The sequence below is a fragment of the Vanessa atalanta genome, chromosome 2 (genome assembly GCF_905147765.1).
Source record: "Vanessa atalanta chromosome 2, ilVanAtal1.2, whole genome shotgun sequence".
Classification (NCBI taxonomy): Eukaryota; Metazoa; Arthropoda; class Insecta; order Lepidoptera; family Nymphalidae; genus Vanessa; species Vanessa atalanta.
In genome coordinates, this window is record NC_061872.1 from 4542426 (window position 1) to 4566089 (window position 23664).

General features: G+C 32.6%; 1 protein-coding gene across 1 annotated transcript in view; it reads left to right on the top strand.

The window, feature by feature from the left end:
• The first annotated feature begins 11926 nt into the window (after window positions 1-11926).
• Window positions 11927-23664, top strand: part of LOC125070328 (division abnormally delayed protein) — a 92810-nt gene continuing 81072 nt past the window's right edge. Inside the window, exon 1 of the mRNA XM_047680148.1 lies at window positions 11927-12236. Within this exon, the coding sequence (XP_047536104.1) occupies window positions 12104-12236 (133 nt within the window). The 5' untranslated portion in view covers window positions 11927-12103. The remainder of the gene's footprint in view (window positions 12237-23664) is intronic.

The window sequence follows — 23664 nt, forward strand, 5'->3', positions numbered from 1 at the left end:
TGAATTTTTCATTAAGTGTACTCAGGTGCCAACCAGCTCGCATTGTTGTTATAATCCTTATCCTTTATATATCCAAATATTCTGCAGAGAAGAGTCGGCATTAGCCCAGCTGTAGGACATTTTAAGGCGTAACTTTAAACATCTATGTGCATTCTATTTTATTACAAGCCGGTAAATCAAAGTTCAAATCGAAATATAAAAACTAAATAGCTATTCTGTAAAAAAACCTTCACACCTCACTCACGAAATATTAAAATCCGACGTACTGTGATACGCTATTTATTCGCGTGTATCCTGCTCTTGTGACTGTGGGTTTCGGGTTTGTCTTTATAGAATAGCTCTACTGTATTATAACTTATAGAGCGGGCTGATTTATAATAAATTGAAAAATAAGTGTCTGTACATTAATTTTTTTTTCATAAACGTCATTTCGGTACGCAATAGTAATTTCAGTAAGGATTTCGTTATATACACGGATATCGATATTATCGACAGTTATTGCTATGAGAGTTAAAGTTACAATTAAGTTTTAATTATACAAACTTTCATTCGAAGTTACACATGAAGGTGATGAATTAAGAACATCCGTCTTTACCTCATTAACATAAGCCTAAATACTGATTACCACATTTCTAAGATCAGTCATGACTAAATACCATACAAAATATCATCCCCATTTGACCATTTTTGAGGCGAATTTGAGAAATCCTCAAGAGATAACAATAGCTATTGTCAATAGTCAGTTGGATTAAATCTTAGCACCGCCCCTGGGCATTGAAGAAAACGCCACTTTATTATAAAAAAATGTCGATATCAAAAAGTTTCGATACACTTTTTAGAGTTCCCTAGCCAAATAACAAAAAACGGAACCCTTATGGATTCGTCACGTCTGTCTGCCCGTTCGTATGTCACAGCCACCTTTTTCCGAAACTATAAGAACTATACTATTGAAACTTGGTAAGTAGATGTTGTAGTCTGTGAACCATATATATAACCATGTGTATTATAAATATTATATAAATATACACAAAATAATGACGAAAGCCGTAACCCCTTCAGTAAGTAAAATCTTATATATTAATAGCGTAAGTCGATTTTTGTCTCAGCGATTACGGGACGATAGCTGCGCAGAAAAAATTGGTTATGGTCTCATTTTGAAGAATTCCACCTGTAGATGTGCAGAAAATTAAAGAGGATTCATGATTGCAATTTACTAAATTGTAACAATTTAACAAATAATTAATTTTAAAGAGCGGAAAAATAAATGTGGCCACCATCGTGGATTGTGGCAACGTGGAACGACGAAGAATTTATAGAGTCTACATCTGAAACAACGATGACACAATCGTGGAAAACGAGAACTATACATAAAAGGGATTTTGTGTAATATTTCACGTGTGTTCAGTTTCACGCGGATTTTAACATAACATTTTTATGTAGGTCACAGCACATAAAACAGGTCACGAGGCTCTAACGGATTACAGGCTCGTATGAATTGTGCGAAGTTTGGTTAAAACTGTGGTCACACTTGATAGTTTTTTGGATAAAATTAAAGTAATAAGTAATAAAGTATTGCATGCATTAAATAATTTTATATAATCATATTATTCTCGGTTGTTTTAATGTTTCATAAAGCGAAATAAATTAAAACAATTGTTTTTATCTTTGCTAAGTATTTGAATTCAAAACAAACATATATGCTAGAATTTAATTAAAATTTATATTTCAAGTACCGTAACGATGGTAATAGATATTAATGCTTTTATTTAATTATTTGCGACTTTCTGAAGAATGTTTTATTAAAATAACACGCCCCATGTGCACCCGTCTTTAACCGCGGCCGAAGTGTGTACGCGAGATTGACGAAGTTCAAGGGTAGAGAGCCCTGGAAAAAGCTCGTCACGTCCAAACAGCAAACTCAGCTTTAAACAAACAAAATTCTTGATAGTTTTCTCTAATTAGGTTGATGTATGTAATTGTTCTATATTTATTTAAATAAACTATTTAATTTTTATGTAGATTTTTTGATTACTATTAACAGTAATATAGTAAAAAGGAAAGTACTATAAATACGAACTGTCACCCTTCGTAAGACGTAAATTTAAAAAATATTATTTTTTTTCTTTGGAATCCATCCAACTCTGTTACGTATATGATTTGGTTTTCCAAATTTTGACCAATATTCATATTTGAGGTCCCTCGTAAATTAAACCTTTTTTATTTAATTATTTTTACTTTGAAATTAAATTATTGTAATTAGTTTATTTATAATAAAAATGGTCCTTAATGGCGTAAAATGATCACGTATACCAGCAGACCATGGTGATGTTCAGATGTTTTGGTCTACCTACCAATTAAAGTTTGGGCTATATTATAAATAGATTTTTTAAATAACAATTTTATCATCGCAATGTAAAATATGAATAAGAAGCAAAATCAAATATACATATTTTGATTGGCCTCCACGACCCTCTATACGACTCTATAGTTCCGCTTCTAATTACAGGATACAAACAAGTTGAGTAACTGAGTAACTCAGTAACATATATTCTATAAAATTATATCTGTATAGAAATATTAACTCACGATGGCATGCCTGTCAAGTTAAACTAATTGTGAAAATTAAAAAAAAAAAGGAAATCATATAATAGTCGCATTCTATGCTGATGCTCTCTACGACATGTTTTAGATTCAACCGTTGGGTTAAGGCCTCCTCTCCCCTTTTGAGATGAAGCTTAGGAGCATATCTGTCGATGTTTATATTATGCCATTGTAACGTAACGAGTAAAATAAATATATATGAAAGAAATCATACAGTACGAAGTGTTAGGCGTATATTGCTCATAAAAGTTTTGGATAGCGATGTAAAAAAATCAGTCGACTAATTAAAACGAACGTAATATATTGTACATTTTGAGAAAGAATTTAGCGAAAATTTTCAGGTCAATTCTTTTGATAAAAATGTATTCATTCGAAATTTAATTGCGTCGAGCTAAAGTGGACAATTAAGTGCTCTAGAATTTAATAAAACGTTTTTCGACTGCCTGAAAAAGTGCTGACCTGATTACGTTGCAAAAAGTTGAAATCGAATAAAAACATTACGAAGCAAACAGTACACGTACGAATGTAAATAAAAAAACTTCTTTGACAAGGTTCCAGTAACTATTACTCCATCGAAAATATTTTATTACAAATATTACTCTTCAGTTTATAATAGGTATGAGATTTTTTGTTTGACTAAAGCTTTAATGCCTTATATTACGTCTTAGACGGCAGACGCTCGTTGAGCGCAAGTTTTGGCAATGATTAATGTTTGTTGAAGAGGTTTTCCTTAAGATGTACGCTGTAAAGATAGATATTACCAGTTTTTTTGCTCGGGTCATATCAAATACGAATATTATAGCAAAATCAAAGGAATTGAGTATTCAATATTAACTAAACAGACAATAATGATGGATTGAATGGAATTAACGTTACTCAAGTTTGTAAAACTTCATAACCTTTTGCAATCGAACGACTCTTTTCGGGTAATGTAATTCATTCCATAGGGATTGAAACAGCGATAGCACTCGCCATAACCTTATAGTAATCAGACAATAATAATAAGAAGTTTAGCTAAATAGTACTCCTTATCCTACAAAGGTGCGCTGGTGTGGATAAAGTAAAAGGAGAGTAAAAGCCCACTGCTGGGCTAAGGTCTCGCAATTCAGAGGAAACGCTGCTTCATTTCTCATACACTCATGTAACATAATGAAAGCAAAAACTTGTAAAATTGTCTATGTTATAATCGCATTTCTTTAACATAATATATGACAGTACGCCAGACGGCTATGTTAGAGTACGGTCTATGCGGGGGACTCTGTAGCAATAATCAATATAGCCTATTTATAACATTATATATTATCCTTTACGAGATAAAGTATAAACGAAAATTAAATATATAAAAGCACAGTGATCCTTGCCCGGGGAATGCGCAATATTCGCTTATTTTTCACGTGTAGCCCTGGGAAATATCAGTTCCTGTTGAATATGGTGATTAATATTTTTAGTTTCAAATCGTATCCAATTTTAATTGGATACGCTTTGTTAATTAATGTTTGTTAATTAATGTTTACATTAATCATTAAAGCTTAGGGTGTTAAAAGAGCCCATTGATAATATGAAGTTGTCATATCATTAGTTTCAGACTGTCAATTGTGTGAAATATTAGTGTCATTGTTAGCTTATCTCGGTTTAATTTCACTGTACGCTCAGTTATAAAGCTATTTATTGCATTATAGTTTTTAAAATCAATAGTCATAAGAACTATGTTATGTCTGTCAGGCTCGGAATATGTTAGTGTTGTGTCTAGCGATTGTCGTTCGCTGCGGATGCTCATTGTGGCGAAATATAAAACACGACTTCGTTCCATAGCGAAATGTACACGATATAATCGTGCATCTTAACCGATGATTTCGGGTTCAAACCCAGGCAGGCACCACTGAAATTTCATGTGCTTAATTTGAGTTTATAATTCATCTCGTGCTCGGCGGTGAAGGAAAACATCGTGAGGAAACCTGCATGTGTCTAATTTCAACGAAATTCTGCCACATGTGTATTCCGCCAACCCGCATTGGAGCAGCGTGGTGGAATGTGCTCCAAACCTTGTGTCTCCTCAAAAGGGAGAGGAGGCCTTTATCCCAGCAGTGGGACATTGACGGGCTGCTAATGCTAAAAAAAAAAAAAAAAATAATATGATAGTTTGTTTCAAAATAAAGTATTGTCTATTACTTTATTTTGAAAGTAAACAATAACTTAACAGATATATGTTATCCATATATATATATATCTACTTAATAATTAAATAAGGTTCACTAAAACTAATGTAATTCATTTCATAAATAAATTTATTCAGTTTAAAATTAGTTTAGATTGCGAGTATCCACTGTCGCCGGCGCTAACCTTAGTTTTTTTATAAAAAGGACTAAACATTATATGGATCGAAATTCTAATGTAGTTCTTATATCATGTGGATAAGGTACATTATAATGAACGGAAATGATTTGTACTTGTGATTTTTGGGGTTTTTTCGTTGGTAGCAGGTTTCCGCGCGCCACCCTGACTCCCGCGCACCGGCGGCGCTCGCGCAACGCATTCCTGGCGTGTTAGTCACACAAACGTTGGATTAGAGTGGAGATCGAGATTTTATCATATCGGGATGGCAGCAAGGATAATTAGAGGTGCATGACATTATAATGATTTGTGTAGACCTTCTGTGAAATTGGTTCCATTCAAATCTCAATTCCATTATGACTTTTTTAATCTGTTTTTCGTTTTGAATCATTTAATTTAGATATTAAGTTTGATTAATAGTTTTTATTAGTGCATGCGTGAAATACTAAGTAATTTAAAAATAAACTAATAATTTTATAAATATTTTATTGGTATATATTATAAGATTTTTTTTATAAATTCGGAATATCTGAAAGTTGCGGTATCGAACGAGACTTCTTACTTGTGTTATAAAATCGAATGTGAGTTTGTATGTTACTTTTCACGACTTAACCCTCAAGCTGATCATCATAAAATTGCATACACGTAATCACGGTAACAGCAACACAGTTTACTAACACCTGAGAACACCCCCACAACTCACCGTAGGCATACTAGGTGGAAACCGTTTGGAAGGTAGTGATTTTTAAACGTATTACATATGTATTCAAAAAGTTGCTGAAATAATGTCTGATGCTGGACTAGACTCATAGACGTAAAGAGATGTTAGATGAGGCTTTAAGCGTATCGGATAAGAGTTACGGGTAGATAACTTTTCATCGTACAGCTAGACATTGAAACATGAATTGGGGCTTCCGGCGTGCAACTTGCAAATCGGGCCTTGGAGCCATCTAGGTTCAGATTTAGCGGAGGGCAATACTCGCCATGGGTCCTTCACAAGATAAGGGCCTCACCAATACGATATATTGCTATAGATAAAAAAAAACATCCGTTCTATCCAATATAAAACTGTTCGTCTTTATATAGTACCTAATTCTTCAATGTTAATTTGTTAAAAAAACTGATAAAATTATTTTTCGATTAATTCATATCATTCCGGGCCTTACTTCGTTTTTGTACCAAGGCCTCCAAATTTTAAATCCGCCCTGGTTGGATCTGTTTGTATATACGCTATACCCACCGTGGTTCCATTTATATATACATATAATTAAACTTACTTTTTTGAATATTATTATTGATTTAATTCTTCTCATAAACAATCTCGTTCTTAGAAATTTGAAACTAAATTATTTTGTATATACCAATTATTTATTTATTAAAGTATTCGCCGATGGTCGTTCTATGGTTTCAATTTCTATAGGTATTCTATTCTTAGACTCTTGATTAACTGTTACAAGGACGAGATAGTTTCAGAATACTAAAAGTTTTATTATTAATAACGATACTTAAAATATGTCTGAATTGGAAATTATCCACGATTAAGCCATGTGGAAATATTTTCTAAAGTTTCGGGACACTTTTAACGTTGAAGTTACATCCAACTTCAATATTTCGACCTTAATTATGTAAAATTTAAACTAAAAGTGTCTTCTACATCGGATACGGATAATTCAGGATTTTTTATAAATGCAAAACATTTTGTGGATTTTGTGCAAATATTCATGGCTATCAGGAATTTGAACAAAACGTATTCAGAGATAGTCTCGTATATAAACGATACATTGTCCAAGTATGTGATCGAGCCGAGTGCGGCGCGGCAAAGCGTTGCCCGCGGCGGTTTTCGCGCTTCGAGCCCCGAACCCGCCTTTACTCGTGTGAGTATTAACATTCACAATACTCGTATTACAAGTTTCACAGGAACATGTCCGATCAAAATGAACCCGAACTGATTGTATTAGGAAATTATCGTTTTGAATTAAGAGACAGTATGATTTATTTATCTGATATATTCATCCATATATGATATGAAAATAAAGTATATTATCTATTATAATTTTTTTGTGCTTTTTTCTTCTTCTTCTTCTAATCTTTTGAAAAGTTAAAAAACGAGTCAATTATTGTATATTCTAGTGTGAAGAATAAAATAAATAATTTGAACACCTTCCTCTGTAATATAAAGTAAAATGTCTCGGTAATGATCAAGTGATCTTGTGTGACGGTTTTTTATCGAGTGTATCAACGGAGGCGGTATTATAAATTAGGCTCATATCTCTAGTGGTGACAGGCTTTGAAGGGATGGGAACGAGCAACTGGCGATGGCTGTGTGAGCTGCGTTGTTTGCTTTATGACATTCTTTTTATTAGTTATCTGTGATGCGCGCCAACTGATACAAAGTTGCGGCCATTTTGTTAGTATTTATTTTATTTAAGAATTATAGTGTTGCTTTTTAAACAGACTAAAAACAATTTTGTATATTTTGAGAGTTGTCAAGAGCACTTGTATTCGTCAGAGTAATTAGGATCAACGACATTCCCACGAGCTTATAAATAAAAATGACAATAAGATACATTTTTCATATCTGGAACGCGGACGCCCGGGAAAGCGAAAAAATTCTATTCTTTACCTTCTTTTGTTTGGTATTTCTTTGCACGATATTAATGATTCGGAACTCGGTAACAATAGGGACGTTTATTTCTCTTAACTGGTCTACAATGCCGGTTCCAATCACCTTAGAAAATGGACTGTTTTAATATTTCTTTTTGCGACTAAGCATTATTTTCATGATTAAAGAATGCTTTTTATCCGAGTTATTTTATATGAAGCTAGGCGTTAGTCACGGCTTCGTGAGTTTGAATTATGTAATATATATGAAATATTATGTTAGTTATTGATTTTTCTTGTTTATTTATTTATTATTATACAATAATATTGACTTCTCATACTTTAGAAAAGTTACTGACTCATCCTACTCCACCCTCGTTCATCCCTAAAGTTGATCTCTGTGAGTCTGTTCCGAGTAGATATTGTAGCATTAATAGACAGTATAGCGTTGACGCTTGTAGCACTAGGAATAGGTAGTATATAGTTGGTACTAATAACTCTGCGAAATCGCCCATATAGGCTAGGTTAAGTTTTATTTATATATTTATTTTAAAAAATAAAACCTAACATAACCTAACCGATATTGGCCTATTTCTTCCTGCGGTGGCGTTAGTACGTACGTACCGTATTTTTTCATATTTTTTGTTACTACATTTTTGTATAATTTTTTTTTGTGTTTAGGGGGTAAATGGTAATTAGACATTTTCCAGAATGAATTCCTCTAAAAAAAACCTTCAAATCGAAATTTATCGCGCTCTGAATATTATATTGTCGATTTTATTGTATAAAAAGGATTTATATAGAACGATCACTGACAGGTAATATTTCAACCTTATTAATATTACACGGTCAATTGTATTCGTTTACCCGATCTGTAGGTAACCGGTGACGTAGCACTATTCAACGGTTAATATGTACATATTTAAGCGTATAAAACTGCACCGGGCGGTGATACAAAGCTTGTTTTATTTGTGGAGATTGTTCATGGTATCGAGCCATTGTGTTCGTGTGTTTTTTTTGCTAAGGACCGCGCTAATCGTTCGCTTGTGTCGACAAGATACGACACGCCTAACAACACGTCGTATTTAGTAGATTTGGGTTATCTAGTTTTCACACTAATCAAAAGCAGATCACGATTGTTTTAACTAAAAATTTAGGATGTTTGGAAAGTAGTAATGTAAAGAAAAAAAAGAAAGATTTTCAAAATATTGAAATACTTCTTATAATAATCATATACTACTGAATACAAAGTCCCGAAAAAAAATCATATATAAAAGTAGCATAAATAAAGGAATATCTAATACAATTGATGACTCACATTAACTTAAAAGTATTAAAGCTTAACAATCGTTTAAATCCTCAAGATAGTTGACAAGCTGCGTAAGCGCACTTGCAAACAATAGACATAAACGCGCGCGCAACTGCCTTCGCCCCACACACGAATGCATCTTAAGCATTTTTTTTTCATTTTATTCATGTAATTTCCTGTCCTTCGATGCAAAAACCGACCGCCAAAGTGCTTTCTTATTCATTGTATGCAATAAATAGAATAAAATAAATGTGGCGCCTTCCGTTAGAATCATTTCAAAGGTATTTCAGCGCGAAATATTTGTCAATAATAAATGAGACGTCCCTTTTATTACTAGCAACATTCACAGCCATCGTATACTGTAGTTTGGGACTGTATAAATAAATTAAGGGTCCAATATACGAGCACTTGCGGTTTGCAGTTGAAGTTATGTATTATATAATAATGTGAATGACTTGTTTTCTTTATAAAACTAAGAAACTCGGTCATACTTACACTTTTATATTATGTATTAGAAAACTAGTGAGTTTATTTTGTTAAGGCACATTTAATTCAAATAATCGTCTGTGACTTATTATTTTAAAAGTAAGTGTAAATAAAGTTTTTCGATTATGACGTCTACGTAGACATAGTACATAGTGATAAGATAGACAAGACAATACGATATTAATGAAAAATAATTTTTATGCTCTTTTTACATAATAATTCACTCCAATGCAATTTAATTCTTTTAAACCCTCATATACGTACATTTATATTGTTAAACAAAGTTTTGTAAATGGTATACAACTTATTGTAAAGTTGTCACTTGCACACTAGTTAAGCCTAGTCGTAATAAACCTTAAACTATGATTGGAATGGCACTGGCGTCTTAGATGCTATATATATTCCTAAATATACATAAGTCCTTACCGAATTGCACTGTATACGTTTAATTTATTTCATTGATAGTTGTTGACGGTTGACGTTATCGCTTCATCTTGTCGCTTGTGGCTCGGTGTTAGAAGCCGCCGCTCGGAGGCAACAATAACGTCGCGGCGGGCGGCGAGCGACCCAAAGAGCCTCAATGAACCTACCTACCTGGATTATCTATCGAGTGATAAATTAAAAATATGGCGTTTCAACGGCATTCATCATCCCATTGGGTCATTTCAAGCGCTAGAGCGCTATTGTTCACAAAAAATACTAAGTGTTTTGTATGCTCCTCGACACCGATTGTTTTCTGCCGTACTACCGAGAAACACTCCGGTTTGAATGTTAAAATTTAGGTTAAAACATTCAGTACTGCTCGTAAGTACGAAATGACAAGCTCGTTAAAATAATTTAAAAGTTGCTCGGAGCTTTGGCGTGCGATTTCCATCGAATTTTAGTTTCGCGAGCGACTCGATATAGAGTCGAGCTGAAGCACTCACCGGTTTCTGACAGATAGCTTATCTTTTCTGTTACTGGTGGCGACTGCGCCAAGAATTTAATGAATACAAAAAATATTTGTTTCGATATGACACTGCTTACTATTTTAAATGTTATTCTTAGTTTTTATTCTTATTAAGTATTTTTAAATTTATTTAAATGAATAAAACGTTTTCAAAATAAAATTCTAAGCTATACTAATATATCTCAAATAAGAGTGAGGATATATTTTGCAAATAAGACACGTTAAAACATGATTTATTATAAACTCTATATTAGAGTTAGATTTATATAAGATAATTTTATTGAGAAAACTTGCAAGTGAACCTCTCACGTTTAGTGGAATAATACTAATATTGCAAGCAGCTTGGATTAAATACTTTATATACAAAACATTAATAAGTCATGTAAACTATTTCTACACAAAACATTTTGTATATATTTGCAGATGTCACTTGCTACGCAGTTGCAAATATAATTTATTGTGCAATATTTAAGAGATGTGTGAAAATGTATAAAACTCTTTTAATAACTTTTAAATGTTAATTTATGTGTGTGTGACTTAAACGGAGAAATACAATGAATTAATTAGCGTTGGTCTTCATTAATATTTTAAAGTACTTAATATTTGTTAAGTATAACCTTTAATTAAATTACTTAAGAGATTTTAAATACTTGTTTATTTAATACAAACATGATGATATTCATCAAGTTGATGATGGGTAAGATGCTTTACACTTTGAGAAGCATCGAAGAGGCTTCAAATAGTTTATCGAGCTAGCTTTGAATGAATCAGAATGATGCTGTTCGAATTAGTTTCAAGTATGTACACATACGTTTTAACATCGTATTTACACATTCGCAATACTCAGCGTGTCGTGCTTCGTGTAAGTAGCGCTATTTTGCGTGTCGACTGTGGTCTAGCAAAAGTTTTGCTAAAGGCTGTCTAGGCCGCAGACCACAAAGCTACGTAGAAGAGGATTGACAGAGAATCTCGAAAACACTCGTGTATAATATCTATATATTGGTTAATAAAACAAAGTTGTATTGCGCTAATGTGAAATATATAGTAGTTTATTTATTAAATTAGATGTTTTGACTCGTGTGTTAGTCTTCCAATGGCAGTTTTCTGTTCAGAGGTGTTGGTAGTCGGCAGTCGGCAGTGAGCTTGGCAGTCGGTTCGATATCAGTGCGCGCGCATCGACGCCGCATACACTAGCCGCGAGGGGCATCACGTACCTAGTACGACGACAGCCTTATTTATAGAATGCACGCTATTTCATTATGTACTTTTTATTTCCAAATATAATTGTTAATTTATTATAAAACATCGTAAGAGATGTATTTACTTTACTTTACAGAAGAAAATACAATACAAATATTGGGAGATATATGTGTTTGTAAAAAGCTAAAGTATTATTTCGTATTCATTACATGAAGCTATAAAAACTGAAACAAAATTAAAATATTTGACGTAAAGCTAGTAAGAGTAAGGAATAATTCGTTTTAAAAATGATCAGTTTCTTTAAACACTTACAAGCATGAAGTGATCATTGGAAACTCGTCGAAGAAAAAGAAAAATATACAAAGTCAACGAAACGATCACTTTGACTTTTTAGCTGAGTTTCAGTATCTTCGAGTTATTTTATTTCTGTTCCTAATTTATAACGATGCAGTTAGTGTTAGCGGCCGCTCGCCTACTCCGTGCCCAGTTGGGGAAGGCGCTCCGATGTGGTCACACGTGCGCTGTGTGCCCGTAGACAACTTCGCGATCGCGTGTGTAAAATCTGCGACTGAAAACAAACGCGTTTGATAAATTAAACTATTTTTTTATTAGTGTTACCAGTGACCATGAAATATTTAGTGGTGATTTTATCTGTTGCGGCGTGTGTGGCGACCGTCTCCGCCGCTGCCGCCTCTTGTGCCCTCTCCGAAGAGTTCTTCGCGAGGCACAATATATCAGCTGATGATCACAATGAGCCAGGTGCGGATTTTCGCAATCTTTGATTGAAGTTATAATTTTAAATTTTTGTGCAATTTTTTTGTCAAGTTCTTACTAGAAGTTATGTAGAGTTTTTGATTACTTGCGTAAAAATCCATGAAATTCGCATAAAAGTACACTTTAAGCGTTATTATTTTTATGTATTATTTATAGTGTTTGGTTTTTTATTTTATAATAATATTTATTTAGGCTCAGGAAATAATTGTTCTAAATAAGAGTACAAGTAAATAAGTACACGTTGAGCAGACGTAATAAATCATAGCATTTATCGAGTAATGACATTTACTAGAAATTATGGAAATGTCCTCACGCCTCTCGCGTTTATTATAACAATACATTAATTATACAATCTTAGCTTTAATGTATTTACTTTTATTTCAATTCAAATATAAAATATTCGAAATATATAAAATATTTAAGGGAAAGAATTACTAAAAGTTTAAAATTAATGATATCTTTGCCATACTTTCGGTAAGTGGCTAAATATTGTTGATGTCATAAGGTTAATTGATTATATTATTAGGACAGTGTAGTTTACATGTATAAGGTGTCGAATAACAGAGCGATAGTATCCAGTGACCGGCACAGGCGCACGCGCTGGCTGGCCGGCTGCAGGTTTTCAAACATAATTAAATAAACTTCTTTACTATATATTGAAGTAATTAAATATTATTAGGATAAAAATGTGATTTATATTCTTATTATTACACATACAAAAGACAAATGAAACACACACACACACACACATTCTTAGAAAAACTCTGCTCTAATACTCTACTATTCATAACAAAAATGATCAGTATTTTTAGTTTGAAATTTAAATATCGATAATGTGTTGTTGTATTTGTTGCCCAACTGCATCAGACGTGTCACGTAGGGTTTTAGTATTTGACAGTAATATCCAATCAATCGTGTACAGTTCGCGTGTTTGCACGAATTTGCTGCCATGCGGGTCTTCGGAACCTACTGCCTCGGGTTGTGGACTTTGACAGTTGAAATTGATAGATGTCTATGCATGTAAATAAATTAGCTAACATTTAAGCTGCTCTACATTCGTAGTAGTCTATACTACTGGTATTATATCATGTAGCAGTTTAAGATATGAGATAAATTTTGGATGCAGTTAAATGTTTCGAAATAGAGTCATGTTATTAACGATTGTTATGTAGAGAATATTAAAGTTATTAATAAAATGGGAGTTGTCTCAGTAAGTTTGATTGAAGTTTTAATCATTAGTATGTTTGTAGTTAGAGTTGTATTTTGAAAGCGATTTTTAAGCCAGCTCTATCGTATGTGACTTTAAATTTTGCACCCATTTCTGACATCAGCTGTTTAGTATACTTATTTTCCCCTTTATAATTAATCTTTTAGAAAAATAAAAAAAACTATCGAATCAAATAAATACTTACTATATATTTACGCAAATAACAAATTAATTTTAATGAATATATTAATGAAAGGCATTCTTATCAATTTAACTTATAAAAAAATATTAAAGCGATTACCATGTTTCGGTATTTATTTATGAAACATGTATACTGCATAAAAAACCATTACCATTTACAGATGTAAGACAATAAGTTAAGTTATGTATGTATAAGTTAATTCGTTATCAAAATTGAAACAAAAAATACTAAAATTTATATTAGCTGTCGTTTCAATCTTTTGTGAAATTCGTTATGAAAAAATATGTTTTTTAATTTATTCCTTAAATAAAAATGAAACTCTATTTGCTAAAGACTAACCTCAAAAGCTTAAAAGTATATATATATATATATTCCAATTGAAGTCACATTAACTGGTAAGAAAATATATTATAGAGAAAAAATCCACAATTACTACGTAATGTGAGTTTGATGTAACGTCGGCGCCGCAGCCGGCGTGGCGCTCAGTGATTAAACATGTAATGCAAAAACATTCGAGACAAGAATTACGTTTGCTAATTCTCTATTCCAATATGATAATTACGTTTATCATTAATTACTTTTTACGAAATGTCAACTGTCAAGTTTCTCTTGAAGCCAGTAATATTTCGATATATTTTTTAGGCATTATTTAAATAATAACCTATGTACCACAGTTAAAACACTTATGACAGATTTTAATAGAAATCTTTCAGATGTTTGTGATTCAGTTACATAATATCGAAAACAGATATTTTCGCAATAATAGTTAAGACTTTTATTTTTAAAAATACTTCGCACGCTATTCTATGAATTACGTTAAGTATTTTATATTCATAGTTAAAATTAATAATAGTTAATTACGAAGGAATACAAACGTATGGTCGTATAATAAAATTATGCAGAAATATAATATCACAGTGCGCGTCGTGTCCCGACGATGTTTCTTTTATCATCTACTGTTTATAAGTAAGTGCTCCGATACAAGTATACCTTGCGTTTAACTACAATTTGATAAGATTAATTGTATAATAACAGAGTCATTGTACCATTATTAGACTTGGTAAATGGTGTAATGTAAATAAAATGTGATATATGAAGTCAGCTGGTGTGACTTGACACCCGACCCTGAACTTTGGTCACATGAATGGATCGAACACAACATATCGCATACATCATTTTTACGCTATATATCAACCGCTGCACGACTTCATACAGAAAAGCCGATAAGTTAGTAAATAAAATTTAAGCGATTTATGCGAGAATGTGAAAATGACACGCCACAGTTAAAACATTGAATTAATTCGTTTCCTATCGTAAACGAGGAAAGTCACGAAAAATTACAAGTCGAAGTAGAACCGCTAGCGGGGAGGGGTTGCGGGGTGAATGGCGGCGAGTAGGCTTTGTTGCTCGCGCTGGCATTCCTCGCCTGGGAACCGGGAACAGGCGCCTCCCTGCGCCCCGCACGTCTCCCGTCCTGTCTCCCCGCTCGACGTCCCGCATACATTCCAGCCCTCTCTCACTTTCATTGTTCCTGTCGGCGCGGGAGGTCGCCGCTCCACGTACAAATAATGGAACCAGTTGTTTAAGTGGGGAGGACTTGTTGGCTCACTTCAATAAACACGTTCGCCGTATCCGTAAATGACATTTAGGGAAAATAGGGCAATTGGAAATATTGATAAAAACCTCAATCGGGAACGTTTCGGGATAAATTATTAAATTAAATTCAAAGAATGCTTGTTAAGCGGTTGTCTGCATTTATTGTGTGCCATTTTCTATTATTCGAATGATTCCTACCAGGAACTAAGTAAACGATGTATTAAGTAAATCTGATATATTAATAGCATGACGGCGACTTGGCCTATTAAGGTTAATCGTTATTATTATTTCGACTGCTTAAGAAATAAAAACGAAAACATGTCACTGAGTCACTTTACGCCAAGCGTAAAATCGAGTTGCACCTGCAGACATAATGAAATCATCCCTTAAAAACAACAATAGAGGATATTATTATAATTTATCATTGGGACTAGAAGACTTAGTCATTGAACCCGCTGTGCGGAACAGCAGGGGTCTTCTACTTTGCCTTGATAAATATGATACATGCGATTATTTTTTTAAATTATATCTATTGGGCATTTTTTTTTATATTACGTATTTAACTGTATTCTCATTTCTTATAAACTTTTAGAATTAACTAATGTTGCAATGCTATTGATTTACATACTATAATTAATCCACCGATAAAATTTCATCGACGTTAGTTTTTTTTTGAGGATTATAATCACTAGTTCATACAAGATCACACCAAAATTATCATTTCGGATGTTCGGAATGCCATTGTACCCGCTTTACCTGCGATGCGCCGGCGCAGGTATCGCGTCTACGTTCCGAAATTTTGTTTATATGCTTTGACAAATGCTTAAGAATTGCAAAGTGTTATCTTCGATACGGGTGGCGCGGGGAGTTTTGTGCAGATTACCTCCCTCGGCTTAAACTGTAACATATGCTTTAAAGTTGTCAAGTTTTGGATTTGTTTACAAATTGCTTTCTATAATCTCTGTTACCTTTCGAGCCGCTCAAATAAACTAACCCAGAACTTGGTTTTACCTGTGCATCACATTTTATTTACTTGTAAATACAAAATAAAAATGTTTAAAAACCATTTTATTCTTCATTCATTCATTACATTTATGATACGCATTGAAAAATCTTTCACGCTTTTTCCATTTATTAACGCGAACTCTTGTGATTTGATTACGTAACAATCAGGAAATTAGAAATATGAAAATCATACGAGAACAACGCCTCGCTTAAGTACACGAAGAGTGCAAATTATGAGCTTCTTGAATTAATTATAACTTCAATGAGAAGTATTTTTAATAATACAAATTATTAAAAATGTGATGATTTTATAAATTCAATAAAAACTATTTATTCCATTGGGCTGTTACTTTGGAGGCTCGGGTCACTAAGCCTAATTCAAATTAAAATAATTTAATTCCGGGTCACGGGTCATGAACTAGCAAATGTGCCATTAACTTTTTTTGTTATATACGAGAAGTATTTTTAACGATAATTTGATATACATTTCAATAGCTCATTAACAAAATCTTTACAACTGAGCGAGTATATTATTGTGAAATTAATGTACCTAATAGATCGTATATTATAAACGGAAGTTCATTGATGTTTGCGTTTCCTGTTGGCTGATATTTTGCCTAATAATTAATGTATTTCTCTCACTTAATATTTTAATACTACTCTACGAGTTAACGATGTGCTTAAAGTACATTTACAATAGATTGCTCAACTAATGTTAGTTCTTTTGAAGAGTTCATCGTTCAGCTTTACTTTTAGCTGTTAAATGTTCACAAAAGGGATAATTCAGCTAATTTCTTTCCATTATTCCTTAGTCTCATTTCACTTCGAACATTTCGCAAATGGCTATTATTTTGAAACTTTTGTTACTCGCAAGCGCTTTTAGTGATGAATTTTAAATGTGACATCGCTTTCAAGCGATGCTTATATCAAGAAAAACTATCCTTTTATTGACATTTAACTTGAAATAGTTTGCACATATTAAAAAATTAACTACTATATCACATTGACAATTTTGTATATAATGACATCAATTCTATAGTGAGTCTTGACCGTCCTAGTACGGAATTAATTAGCTAAGATAAGGCAACGATGATATAATTATCCGAGTAGGCAGTCGGTGTTGCCCTGTTTGGGGCAGGGGCCAAGAAGATAGTTATCTCGTGGCACATTATATTCAATGAAGAATTTGCTTAGCATATGGAAATAATTTCTATACAAAAACTAAATTTATTACATTATTTCCGATAGTATATTATGTGCTTTTATTATCGTATTATTGTATCATAGGGTTGTAACATCAATAAAACTATTAACATAATAATTAAAAACTATTATTAATAACTATTTTTATACCATAATTTTATAAAATACAAGATCGATACTCAACGGTTGCATTGGCCGGCTTATCCTGCAATATTTTTTTACCTCAGTAAGTTAGCCTTTTAAAGTAAATTTATAACGGCTATAGCTGCACGTTATTGCTCGCTTTTAATGTATTTATTCCAATAGGTAAAAAGTTATCTTCGCAAAGCAGGTCACGAGGTAGTGTATAACGAAGTAGAGATTTAGATTTGCCCCCGGGAGGCGACGGGAGGGGGCGAGCTACCTGCCGGCGACAACGTTAATAAAAAAATTATTACGTTCACAGAACTTGGCGTTTATCAAATTTTCTTATTACGACTTGCAAGGATTAGGTCGCGCGGATACGACATTGACTGACTTATATCTCGATTTTTCTTTGTTTTATCCGAGCTACTACTTCAGAGATCAGACTTTCGTGGAAATGTTACCTCAGTTATCAAATTTTCATTTCACTTAAATTAAAATTGTTTGGGGGAATAGACCTATTCACTCACGAAGGCGCTCACAAGACGTCTGAGCGTGTGAGAATCCTAATGTTAGAATAGAGACGGCAAAATAATATATCAATTTGATTATATAATTAATAAAAACCGATAATTTGGTAAAACAATGCTGTGTCGTATGTTTTTCTAACGAATAACGAAAAAATCAATAGAGAAATCGGAACTTAACTAAATACTTAAACAGCATTTATAAATAAGTTATAGGTACATCAATATACGTATGAAGTTAATCAGAATCGGAACGTGTCATATAAAATGTCAAGATAGTATAATCGAACACTTTGTAATGCTGATAATACAAGGACATAGTATTGAACATCGTCACAACCGCGGCCATTAGCGGTCGCCGTCACATTGGCCAGAACAGGTGGTTGTGACCGTATCAGTTTCATCCGCCGGGCTTCCCGATCGAGTTACCCTGGAGGTGAGTCATGGCACGAGTCAATCGTGTCAGACTTCATTGATAATAGGGCTCGGTTTGTGGTTTATGTGATTAGGAGTTTTAAGGCTTTTCATGTTTCGGCCGTTGTGTCTGCTGTTCCACGTCGAAGCACTTGAATAAATTGTTATACTTCAATAAAGCTAATGTTATGTGAACATTTTTAATTTTTATCTTTATGAGTTTGAATACTTCCTGTAATTAATTAAGAAACAGGATACAAGGGATCATTTGTGATATTATTCTATCTAATGATTTTATTTATTAACAATAATTTAATTTTAATTTGTATCCCCAGTTTTATTATTTTTTTTTATACTAATATTGTATATACAAAGTAACATACAACTTTACGGCTAAACCACTAGACCAAATTTGATAAAATTTGGTAAGGAATAAGGTTGAATCAGAAGAAAATCTACTTTTTTAGACATAGTACGAAATACCAGGGGGTATTCCTAACACGGGGGTGAAAACTAGTGAAATATAAATTAAATATTTTATCATATTAACTAAGATTATATTGTTCGTATATGTTTAGATTAATCATTTCAGTAAGTATATACAGCTTTTGATCACGTGATATATTATATGTAAATATATTAAAGTATAGTGTATTATATCAAGTTAAGACTTTATAAACATATAATTTTGTATGTAGATGGCGTTAAAAGTGTAGAATGCGACTTATATTATAAAACAAAACTTATGTTTAGGTAGTTTGATAATATTATCAACATATATAAAATAAAAGTAAAAAGTATTTAATGTGTAAATACAATAGGTAAGTAATATGGTCTGAGGTCAGAATACGCCGGCACCAATCGTCAGGGGAAATGGATCGGAACAAAGCATCTATGATATTACCTACCGGCCTATATTAACTATGTACCTCTAAGCCTGAGTATTTCTGAAGGTCAAACACAGATAAATTATTTTTATTATGTGTTTTGGTATATACGCAATGTTTTTGAAATAAAATTAACAGTAACCAAGAATTCGTACGATAAAATCTAGTATTTATACAAATAATCATATTTAAAATAAAAATCTATTTTATATCAAATATTCAGAGACGTGTTGTCCGTGACTTTGGTGTATCTTTTTTTTATGTAATGTTTTTTATTTTAATGTGTCGGCCTGTTATTATTACCAGACAGCATTCTTATTAAAACTTTAGTTTTTATTTTAAAATCAAAAGGAATACCTCGCATTGCGATAAGAATTTATTTACAACAATAAAAAAATCAAATTTAACGAGAATATAATATAAATATGTATGATATATTGAAAAATTTATTATAATTCCTATCAGTACTTACATGTCTAACACCCTTGAGACTTAGCATCTCATTTATTAACTTGTTTATGTTATTAAATAAATAGATGATTTCAATCTAAAATGTTCACAGTTCAGTAAATTATCAAAGTTTTTTTTTAATAACTGTTAAATATATGTTTTTCTGTGGGCAGAATTATACATTGCTTATGTTTTCGTCTAAGGATTGTGTGATTTTAAAAACAAGAAATATTTGTAGAGTAATCTTTTCTTGGTGACTTTTCTTTTATTTCTTTACGCTTATAATACAAATTAAGAAATATAAAAGTGTTTGCTAACATGTGGTTTTGTAGGCGGTGACGTCACAGGATGTGCTAAATATATTTTACGGTCCCACCGCGCAACTAATAATGTCGGCTTCAACGGGGACGCGCTCGTGAAAACGCGTATATGGACTTCGTACTGAAGTATTCAAAATTAGATTGTATACTTTTACTATCTATCGTGAGACGTGTATTATATAACAATGTCTTCGGATCGTAGGTCAACTCTGGAATATATTCTATTTAAAGTTTATTAGAGTATCACATAAACTTACTATTCAATTAAATTAGTTAACTTATAAATAAATAGTATTTTTTTCTTCTAATTAATTAAATTTTAAAGCGCTGTGCATTTCGAAATACAAAAGTGTATCAGAATGGAAAGCTTTTTGTCGGGCGAGTCGTTTCTTATCCAATTTTAAAAAGAACCCGCTAATCCAACGAAAGAAATAAATGAAGTATTACTTAAAGTATCTTGGAATGTTCAAGCGGCTGTGAGATATGACGTGTTCTCGTAGTCGGAGGCAATTTATCGCTTGATTAGATTAAATCAATTTATCCGTGACAGTGAAATGGCCTTCTTCCTGCCGGTTCCGAATCTGGCGTCGTAGCTCGTTGTCATCAAGAAATCGACTGAAAACGACAGATCTAATATTCAAAATGCGGATTCGTTATTCGTGTCTTCGTAATCGTATTGAGAGCATTATCAGTCTACTTCAAGGGATGTTCTGTATGAGGTGTAAATATATTAAATGAATGAATGAATATTTAAAACGAATGAATTGTGTATTTCTTTTGTACGGATAATCATATATATTTTTTTAATCTAAAATTATTATGACATGACCGATTTTGATCACACCATCTTCTCAGCAGAGAACAACCAACTATGCAGAAGAGATTAAAGAGCTTAAGTGTGTATCTATATATAATATATATATTATATATAATATATATATTATATATAATATATATATTATATATATTATATTAGACATAGGCGCTATACGAAATTTTAATAATTCCTTATATTTTCGATGCCACCAACCTTGGGAACTAAATTATCATGGCCCTTATGACTGTAGTTGTACTGGCTTACTCAACCTATAAACCGAAACACAACAATGCAAAAAATTGCTGCTTGGCTGTAGAACATGTAATGGGTGTACTACCCACCACGCTTGCACAAAGTCCTACAACCAAATATATTTTTTTTTTACTATTGAAAATTTCTTCAAAGAAAAACCCAATAACTTTTTATTAGACCGACCCGTGGTTTGACCTTAGAAACTGAGCTTCTGCAACACTATTTGCAGTATAGCAAATGGATAAACGAGTCAAGACTCAAGTTTAAAATAGTACCTACTATTTAAAAAGAAAAACGTGTAGTACACTACTGCACTCTAAGTACAAATTAGTCAGTTAACTCACTATTCACCCGTATATAGGTACCGTTTACGCGTACGTTTACTTCTTACGTTAAATTGAATTTTATTTTGAAACGAAAAGTGATAGAGACAAAATCTTCCTGACTTGTTTAACTTTACAACTGTGTGTTCAAATAACTTTCATTTTATTGTATATACAATATAATAAGATTTTTGCAATCAAGTTAATAGATGCCTCGTCTCTTTGGGTTCGTGGCCTTGACCCGCGTCTGGGCGAGCCCCGGTAATATGAGAGCTAGAAAACGAAGCACAGATGAAACCGCGATAAGCCAAGTCCTTTGATTTAGTTAAAAAAAATTATGATTGTGCGTATACGAAATAGGAATTTTATAGTTATAAGATTCCTATTTTATATACGCGTATTTAATGTAATTTATTAAAATATATTTGCCATCAGTTTTCAATTCAACGATTAGTCTTAAATCAGAATTATAATGGATTTATGATCACATTTACATTATAATTTTCACTTTTATGAAGTTAAAAAAATAACAGCCTTTAAACGCTTCACTGCTGGGCTAAGGCTTAGTCTCCTTTTTGAGGAAAAGGTTTGGAGCTTATTCCACCACGGTGTAGTTTGAATCCGCAATCATCGGTTAAGATGCGCACGTTCTAAACAATGTACCATCTCGGACCAGTCTCTTAAAAAAAACAATAATTTACACTTTTATATTAATTCTTAAATTGGTATTATAATTTAAAATCCAGGAAAGAACTGTAATATAAGTTACAGCCAGAAAGTACGAAAGCAATCTACGATTTAAAAGTTATCGCGGTGCGATGGGATGATTTAAAATTCATGAGATATAATCTTTTAAGAACAAATTGTAAAGAAGCATTAGACGTACCACCTTACCTATTTAACTTGTAGCACAATCGGGTAAAAACAATAGGTATTCGGGAAAGTGAACTTGAGTTCGCGGTAGAGCGAAGTGCCTCTTGAATTACCTGCCAGCCTTAATGAGCCACTTCGTCTTAACAAAGCTTTTTGCACTAATCTAAATTGTGTTGTCTGAATGTTATCTGCTGGTGTCTTAATAGAGATTTTTGTTTTAAAGGTAAAATCCAGGTAGATATATATATTATTATTGCATAAATTTATTACTGCTTCAGTTTTCACTTTTATACGACGAGGTAAAAAGTATTCTTCAGAAGTTTTCAGTAGCAACATTTTAAAAAAAAATTTTAATTGACGAAAAAAAAAATGATATATATACAAATTGAAACTCATATTTTGACATACTATTTATATTATTATGTTTTATAATAAATTACATAATTTCAAGTACGTTTAACTAATACAATTGAAATAGCCCATTGGTAGATATTTCGTCTGAATTCTCGCTAGTTTTAGGCCGACTTGTTTATATCGATTAGAATCCGAGGCGCTAAACAATTCGTATTGAGTGCTCGTGCGATTAATTAAGCTCTGGGATACCGCTCGCTTGCCCCTCGGCCCGAATAATTAATTCAATTCAATCGAGTTGTCTGTTCTTAACTAACATTATACGAGAAAAGATTGTCTACGATGCTCTATATACTTTTATTTACATATAACCATTGGGACTTTACAAATCTCTTTCTTAATTAATGTATGTTTAAAATCCGTTTTGTAAAATGGTAACGTTTTAGTAATAATTCTATCAAGATATAAGATAGAAGTAGTGCATGAAGTACTTTATAAATATTAAGTGGTCACGATGACGATATTCTGAGTGTATATAAAATAAATAATCATTTAAAAGGAAGCGTGTAGGTATTATAAAGGGACAGTCGTCGGTCGCATACAAAATAACTGCAAGCAATATATTGCGTCGTGTAGAGAGATGCGCCATGCATAAAATGTTTAAAGAGAATGCAATATCGACTCTTGTCGGTTCGTAGCCGTCAAAGTTTTAATTAGAAATTCGCGCCAAGTTTCAAACGGTTTTAAAAGTGTTCCGACGGTTTTCCTAGCGGACATGTCATTTTTCGGGACGCTCGTGTAAGTTGAGAGCGCGTTCGTTTTTCTCGTGTTTGAACGTTTATAAAAGTTCGCCTGCTACAGAT